The sequence below is a fragment of the Lacerta agilis genome, chromosome 15 (assembly GCF_009819535.1).
Source record: "Lacerta agilis isolate rLacAgi1 chromosome 15, rLacAgi1.pri, whole genome shotgun sequence".
Classification (NCBI taxonomy): domain Eukaryota; kingdom Metazoa; phylum Chordata; class Lepidosauria; order Squamata; family Lacertidae; genus Lacerta; species Lacerta agilis.
This window is the reverse complement of record NC_046326.1, coordinates 15,358,260-15,366,476: the sequence shown is the minus strand read 5'-3', so window position 1 is coordinate 15,366,476 and position 8,217 is coordinate 15,358,260. Positions and strand designations below refer to the sequence as shown.

Sequence of the window (8,217 nt, the reverse complement as noted above, 5' to 3'; positions counted from 1 at the left end):
GGCTTAGCTGGGCAGGGCCAAACGCTGCTGCTGCTGGTGGTACTGCTGTTGCCGCCGCCTCTTCCCTTCCGCTCTCTTCTCCCTCCCTCCGACCTCTTAAAGGCGCAGAAACGAGCGCACCGGACCTCGAGCTCGGACACCACCGATGGGAGCTGCTACTGGAAAGGACTGAGGCAGCCCAGGGGCACAGCAGGGGAATCCTTCGACAGGCCGCCCGCTCGGTAAGGGTACTGTCTGAGGATATGCGGGGAGCCGGCGGGGGTTACTTGGAAGCGTGAAAAGAGCGGGTCTGGCTCGCCAGGCAAGATGCGCAGAAAGAAAGAGGCGGCTCCTGCGTTGGGAACCAGGATGACATAGGAAAGGGAAACGTCCGCAGGTCGACGACCGTCGACCATGCCTGGGGAAGCCGGGACGTTCCTTTTGCAGCTCAAGCCTAACATTATGACAGGATGGAAGGATTTTTAGGATTCCTTCCCAGGTGTGGCAACTTGGAGCGAAGCCGAGCTGAGGTCTCCGGGGAGAACTCTGGGTGCTCTGGACGTGTCTATAGGGAGGTGGACGGACCTCGGGTGGGGGCGGCGGTGGAGCCAGGACCTTGGCTCCACCAGTAGACTTTTTCTGTTTTTTTTAATCGGGCAGGATGTGGCAGGGACGTTGGGATGCGGGTGGCTGTTGATCTGTAGTAATCGAAAGATCTGAGTGGAAGTACCGTGGCATTGACAATCCGCGACGGGTGGTTCTGAAATGTGGATCGTGGGCACCATTCTGTTGCGGCAGCATGCGGAAATAAGAGCCTTCTGCAGAAATTTTGGACTCCAACTCCCACCACCATACAGGCTGATGGGAGTTGTAGTCGAAAACATCTGGAGAGCATCATTTTGGGGGAGGCTGGTCGTGTGTGGCACCTTAAGAGATTGGCGGGTTCTGCAACAGTAGATATTGAAGGTTCCAGAAGATGTCTTGCCTGTTGTTGTTGTTGTTGTTGTTGTTGTTGTTGTTTCTGCTGCTGCTGTTGCTTTTGCAAGAGGTTATCACCGTTTGGAATAGGGGTGTGGTGTATCGTGGCCCTCCAGATGTTGCTGGGTGCCAAATGGCCATCATCCCTGACTACTGGCCATGCTGGCAGGGGCTGCTGGGAGTTGTAGTCTAAAACATCTGGAGGGCATCGGGTTGGGGTAGGCTTGTCGTGTGTCATCTTATAGCATCATCTGAAACTAGGGTGGCTAACCTGTGCCCCACCAGTGCCACAACCAACACGTATTGTTGGGATTACAACTCCCACCATCCCTGAAATATGCTGTGCTGGGTGAGGCTGACAGGAGTAATAGTCCCAACAACATCTGAAAAAACACAAGTTTCCCCTCCCGGACATAGAATTTTAGGGAAGAGCTCCCCCTCCAGCTGGCTTCCTGAGATTTACTAAGAAGCTGCTGGTGGGTAGCAGCTTCTGAAGAAGTGTGCATGCACACGAAAGCTCATACCAGGAACAAACTCAGTTGGTCTCTAAGGTGCTACTAGAAAGAATTTTCGATTTTGTTTTAAGAAGCTGCTGTCCCTTTAAATGGCCCCGCTTGGCTCTGGAGCGCCTCGCCAATCGGCAGCCAGGTGACGTGTAGTTTAACGAAACTCCCAAGGGCAGTTGTCACGTGATCCTCGGGGGCCGCCATGTTTGGTGTGGGCGTCCCTTGCCTGTTACAACTCTGTGACCGTCGTATTTCCTCCGCCAAACTTGTCAAAGAGTTGCCGTCACCGGATCTCTCGGCACATGGCCCGGTTTTGAGGATCCGATATGCCACACCGTCGAGTAGCCAGCAACAAAGATGGCGTCCACGGCTTCACAACACATGGAGTGCGTTTTGTAATATGCTCGCACGGAGTGGGTCGCGCTAGGATTTAGCAGTGTCTTGTCATATAATGTCCGGGTGGAAACTCCAGCCAAGCTTATAGGGAAGTTAAAAGGAAATCCCCCGCGCCCTTGTCAGAGAGACTCCCTTCCCGAGTCTCGACGACAGCTGGATCAAGCCGGTGTTTCGGTGGCGACGGGCAGGAACCCAGGGGAGAATCCTGCGCCTCTGGTAGGCCGGAGTCTGGCCACTTTCTCCGGGCTGGGTGCCGGGGAGCAGACAGAAAACGAAAGTTCCAGCTCCGGAGTGACTACCCATTGACCCTCCAGGTATTGCTGGACTCCAACTCCCACTATCCCTCGGTTGGCCATGCAGGATTCTGAGACTGATGGGAGTAGGGATCCAAGAGGACCTGGAAAAGCTGCTCTTTAGCGAGTGCACAGTAAGAATTGGCTAGTCTACCGTCTTCCAGGTGTTCCACCCAGCGTGGCCAGTTGTCAGGGATGATGGGAGTTACAGTCTAGCAACATCTGGAGGATTCTAAGTTAGCCACCCCTAGTTTAGGAAGAGACAACTGTGCCCCATCACCAGGAACAGACCAGAGAGTTCATAGAATCGTAGAAAAGCAGATGGAAGGGACCCTGAGGATCATCTCATCCTACCCCCTGCAGTGCAGGAATATGCTGCTGTCCCATTTGGGACTCGAACCTGCAACCTTGGCATTAACAACGCCACACTCTAATCCACTGAGCTATCTAGGTCCATATCCTATTCATTGGCACATGTGTGCTGTTTCAGCAAAGTGGGTGGGGCAGTGATTTATGGGCCCCAAATTGCTTGATCCCAATGTACTTTTTTGTCAGTGGTCATCTTATGCACACCTGTGATGATCCCCCCCCTCCATGGGCAGGGCGATCCCATTTGTGGCTAAGGTGTGCATTCACATCATCTGAGAATATGAAATGCATGTAAATTTTGCATTCAGTATGAATTGTTGGTTACCAGTTTTTTTTTTATTCTTAGTTATGAAGATCCATTACCATGGCTGCTGCTGAAGCAGGAACCTTTTGCCAGTGGTTGTGGCCTAAGGGTCCCTTCTCTGCTATGTTACTTCTGACAAGAGGTGTCTGCTGTGGCTGTCCCAGATAGGCTACGACTGGAAGAAGTGCACAGACAACAGACAGACTTCCTTGGCTTATTGGCTTCATCATTTGGGAATACCCAGATCCAGCTCTGAGATGGGGAGGCTGCTAACCACCCCCCTGCTGATCAATTTATTTGGCTCCCTTGTGGGCTTTGTGGCAACACTGACACTTATTCCAGCCTTCAAGGATCACTTCATTGCTGCCAAGCTCTTTGGAATTGATTTGAACAAAACTTCCAAGCAACCCATGTGAGTAGCTCTTTTGATTTTCCTATATTCAGTTTTGACCCAGACTACAGTTGGAGGGCTGCCAAGTTAGGGGCCTGTGAGGAAGTGTGGGGCTCTGATCTGGTGCAGGCATACTGGGGCCCTGTGCAAAGACTGATAATCCTAGGCTGGATCTTATACTCCCAGAGCTGGCAGCCGGCGGTCAATAAGGGGAATTCCCTTTTTCTCATTGGACATTCCGGCTTTCTTTCAGCTAAGTCTCAACCCCTAACCCGACACCCCAGTAAGCAGGACAAACAAGGTCCTGGTGAGATGAGGTACCCATTACCTTGTGTGTTGTCTTTTCCCAGCCCGGAGTCCCAAGGTGTCATAAGTGGAGCAGTGTTCCTGATCATCCTCTTCTGCTTCATCCCAGTTCCCTTTCTGAGCTGCTTTGTGGAAGAGCAGTGCAAGGCATTCCCACACCATGAGGTGAGAGTGGCTGCATCGGGTGGAGCCTGGGAGGGAATGGGTGGGTGTGTTAAGAGTTGAGTCGGCTAGATAAGTGCAAGGGGCAGGATTCTTACAGCTTCTCCCTACCTTGCAGTTTGTGGCCCTCATTGGCTCCCTCCTCGCCATTTGCTGCATGATCTTCCTGGGCTTTGCGGACGATGTTCTCAATCTGCGCTGGCGCCACAAGCTGCTTTTGCCCACCATGGCGTCCTTGCCCCTGCTCATGGTCTACTTCACCAACTTTGGGAACACCACCATTGTGGTGCCTAAGCCCTTCCGGATGTTGCTGGGCATGCACTTAGACCTAGGTAAGTACCCCAGGGATTGCCCAAACAGGTCTGGTCTGAGAAACACACCGAGCATTAGAGACACTGCCAAGCCTCTCACCCCATATTTCCCCATGGAGAATTATTTATTTATTTATTCATTCAACTTATACACCGTCCTATATCTGGAGGTCTCAGGGCATTTCACAACAAGAACACAACATATAAAATCAAACCAAAAGCAGTAACCCAATTAACCCCCTCCAAAAAAGCCACATTCTAAAAGGGTGTTGGATGTCAATCAGATCAACCAAAGGCCCGGTTAAGAAGGAACGTTTTTGCCTGGCGCCCAAAGGTGTGTAATGAAGGCGCCAGGCGAACTTCCCTGGGGAGAGCATTCCATAGACGGGGAGCCACTGCAGAGAAGGCCCTCCAGACCTCTTGAGGAGGCACACGAAGGGAGGGTCTCAGAAGATTATCTCAGGGACTGGGTAGGTTCATATAGGAAGAGGTGGTCCTTGAGGTTATTGTGGTCCTGATGTTGCATGGTTGGTGTCCTCACAATGAATTTGAGTAAAAGTGGGTTTTCTCTTGCAGGAATCCTGTACTACGTGTACATGGGGATGCTGGCTGTGTTCTGCACCAATGCTATCAACATTCTTGCGGGCATTAATGGCTTGGAGGCTGGGCAGTCGCTGGTGATTGCTGCCTCTATTGTAACTTTCAACATCGTAGAGCTAAACGGTGAGGAATATCTAATGTCAGTGGGCTGGCACATGGAGTTTCTTGAGTGGGATGATATGCAGTTTTCAGGCTAGATGCAGAAGAAATGTGGGACTTCCCCTCAGCATACATGCTGGGATTGTAGTAGCAGCTGTGGGCTTGGTGTGGACTAGCACATTTGCGGCTGGAGTCTCTACAGTTGGTGCCAGCTGGTTGACCTTCCTGCTTTTTTCTTTTTTTTTTTTGCTCCTAGGAGACTACAGAGATGACCACGTTTTCTCTCTCTACTTCATGATTCCCTTTTTCTTTACCACATTGGGACTGCTGTACCACAACTGGTAAGAAACTCCATGGAACTGAAAAAGCCAGCCTGTTTCCAATGGAAGGGTGTGTGTTTGGGGAGGTTGCAGGCTTCTGGGTTCACTCATGGCAAGACAGGTTACGGTGCCTTGATACAGCTGCCATTTTGTGGGTTTGCGTGGGTTGCATAATTCCAGTCAATGTTCTTGTTGGGAATTCTAGTATGAGAAATAAAATTTCCAGAGCAGTGCCTTCTCTGGATTGCTCTACGGGAGGATCTGGTGGCTATGAAGGCAACTGCATTAGAAGGAGCTTCAAAGTGCCATAAAACTAAATGCTCCCATTTAGAATATTTAAACAAAAACACAAATGTGCTTGTGGGTCATACATGTGAAATCTAACTAGGAGGAAGATCCCCACCCTACCAAATGCCAATAAACACTACTGTAGGTGCAGTTTTTTGACACCACTGAAACTGGAATAAGCACTCCAGGACATATCTCTTTCCTCTCATGCTGTGCCCAGTGTTCCACAAGCTGTTTCCTCTCCCGACATCCTTTGCCACTCTATATTTAACAACAACAATAACAACACCACACACACACACACACACACACACACACACACAAGAGAGAGAGAGTCAAACCTCGGCTCCCAAACACCAAAACCCCGGAAGTAAATCTCCAGTTTTTGAACGTTTTTCAGAAGCCGAACGTCCAACACAACTTCCGCTTGAGTGCAGGAAGCTCTTGCAGCCAATCGGAAGCCGTGCCTCGGTTGTTGAACATTTCAGAAGCCAAACGAGCTTCCGGAACGGATTACGTTCAACAACTGAGGTTTGACTGTAATATGTTTTCAATTCAGAAAGTCCATAAAGACCTCTACAGGTCAGTTACATTCTGTGTGAGACGATGCTGTCATAGAAATTGTGAGGTTGTTGGGGTGGGGGGAGAGAAACTAATTTAACCCACCAAGATCTTGCCTCTCAGATACACAAACAAAACTCACTGCAATTAACTGAATGCAGCCAACCATGCTCTGGGCTCTCCAACCTCATGCACCGCCAACAAAAACAAATACGTTATTTACATTTGACATAATAATGGGTAGCACATGAGTGCCAGGAGTGACCCCCTGCTGGGTCTTCTTCTGCAATGCATTGCCTGTGTTCTTGATTGACCGTCTCTCCTCCGGCTGAGCGCAGGTATCCATCCAGTGTGTTTGTGGGCGACACCTTCTGCTATTTCGCCGGCATGACCTTTGCTGTGGTGGGGATCCTCGGGCATTTCAGCAAAACCATGCTGCTCTTCTTTATCCCACAAGTGCTCAACTTCCTCTATTCATTGCCACAGCTGTTCCACATCATCCCTTGCCCACGCCATCGGCTGCCCAGGTAACAACAACAACGACAAAAACCCTCCGCTCCCTGTTAGATGTTGCCCTGCTTTGTGTGCAACTAGAGCGCCACAAATGTAGTCGTTGGCTTCTAACCAAGGGATGTTGAGAACTGTAGTCCGATAAAGGGGTTAGGGAATCACTATCAAAGACTGGATAGCAGTTGTAAACTCCAGTTTCCAAGAATATTTTGTTGAGGCCTGGATAGTGCAAATATGCCCTTCAAAGCTGCCTGTTTTCATAGGAAATGGATTGGTGAGAGTCTCCTAGGTTGGGTACTTTCATCCATTCCTGGCAGAACCTCATCCTGCATTCTTTCTCCCATTGTGTCCCTTTTCATTGCTGACGGGAGCCTATCTCTCTGCAGATTCAATCCGGGCACAGGCAATCTAGAGATGAGCTATTCCAGATTCAAGCCCAAGAAACTCTCTCCCTTGGGAGCAAATATCCTCAAGGTAAGGACAGAATATTATCACCTTCCATACACTTTGATAGCTTGGCTGAAAGAAAAGGCTCTGAGAACCAGTTAGAGGGGGAAGTGTAATGGGGAAGGGTAACAGAGAAAGTTGCAATGGAGGTGGGATCACCCAGGTTTACTTTGGGCTAATGAAATACGACTGGGTGGAACACTTGCTGCTTCTCTAGCTTAATCCTAGAGCAGCACTGGTAACTAAGGTTCTCTCCCCAGATATCTGAGAAACTCCATCTAGTAGATGTGCATCAAGGAGTGGACAAAGATGGAGAATTCACAGAATGCAACAACATGACACTCATTAACTTTGTGATAAAGCTTATAGGACCAACCCCTGAGCGAACCCTGACCCTTCTGCTGTTGCTGATGCAGGTAAGAGGCACTGAGAGAAAGAGCAGGCCAGTGTGGAAAGTTTTGAATAATGCTGTATCTCTGTGTCTCCTTTCCACAGAAATGGGTTAGTAATCTAGCTCCCTTCTCTGAGTTAAAAGTCAGTAGGCATTGAGTCACATCAACTGCCACATAATTTTTAATCAAACATTGATGGGGGGGCGGGAACAGAGAGAAGAGAGATTTGCCCTTCCTCTAACCTGCCAGATCCAGTTTCATGGCGTTGGCAGCTATGTGGGCAATATCCCATCTTCTCGGATTACACGATGCCCTTTGCCTCTGTTTTATAGGTTGTGGGGAGCATCATCGCCTTTTCTATCCGGTACCAGCTTGTACGGCTGTTCTATGATGTCTGAGCTGCCCTTGCCCTGTTGGTGCTTTTGCTCGTGGACTGCCTCGCAGCTCTGTCCCACATGGCCCACAGCTGCACTTGCCCCAGGGCAGTCAGCCTTCCTTCCCAAGAGGCAGAAATGCTTCTAGAGGGACTTTGGGGATGCACTGATGTCTTGTGGGCTTTTGTATCCATTTGGAGAGCATCCACTGCTGCTGCTGCTGCTACTCCTGCTACTCCTGTTATAGGAACTGCACTTGGTTTGTATGTCAGTACTCTCTCTTTCTTTCCTGTGTACTAACAGGGGAGGAGATGCCATAATTTGGGGTGGCAAGAGGGTTGGCTTTTGAATATCTTTCTGCAGTGGAGCATTGTGCTGCTACCCTGAAACACAAACAGAAGCAAACAGGCAAAAAAAAGTGCATGTAAGCAGAACTCAGCTCTCCCTATTGCAATGCTCCCCACTTTCCCTGAATCTTTTGTCCTTCAAGTCTCCTGTTATGAGAGAGAGAGAGAGAGAGAGAGAGAGAGAGAGAGAGAGAGAGAGAGAGAGAGTGACCTACTTTAGAAGTGAGTGTGTGTGTCCCTCCCCAACAGAAGGAAGCAACTTTCCCCTTCAGGCTACCTGTAAC

At 49.7% G+C, this 8,217-nt stretch overlaps 1 protein-coding gene across 2 annotated transcripts; it reads left to right on the top strand.

The window, feature by feature from the left end:
- The first annotated feature begins 58 nt into the window (after positions 1–58).
- On the top strand, positions 59–7,811 carry DPAGT1 (dolichyl-phosphate N-acetylglucosaminephosphotransferase 1). 2 transcript variants are annotated; one of them, XM_033171508.1, is made up of 10 exons: positions 59–221; positions 2,868–3,237; positions 3,567–3,687; positions 3,803–4,016; positions 4,572–4,718; positions 4,951–5,035; positions 6,202–6,390; positions 6,760–6,847; positions 7,081–7,236; positions 7,545–7,811. In XM_033171508.1, exons 2-10 carry the CDS (start codon positions 3,083–3,085, stop codon positions 7,608–7,610), a joined length of 1,221 nt encoding a protein of 406 aa, XP_033027399.1. In that variant the 5' UTR covers positions 59–221; positions 2,868–3,082; the 3' UTR covers positions 7,611–7,811. The 2 variants fall into 2 exon arrangements, with proteins under 2 accessions (XP_033027399.1, XP_033027398.1); XM_033171507.1 differs by lacking the exon at positions 59–221 and adding an exon at positions 1,888–2,075.
- Positions 7,812–8,217: the final 406 nt, after the last annotated feature.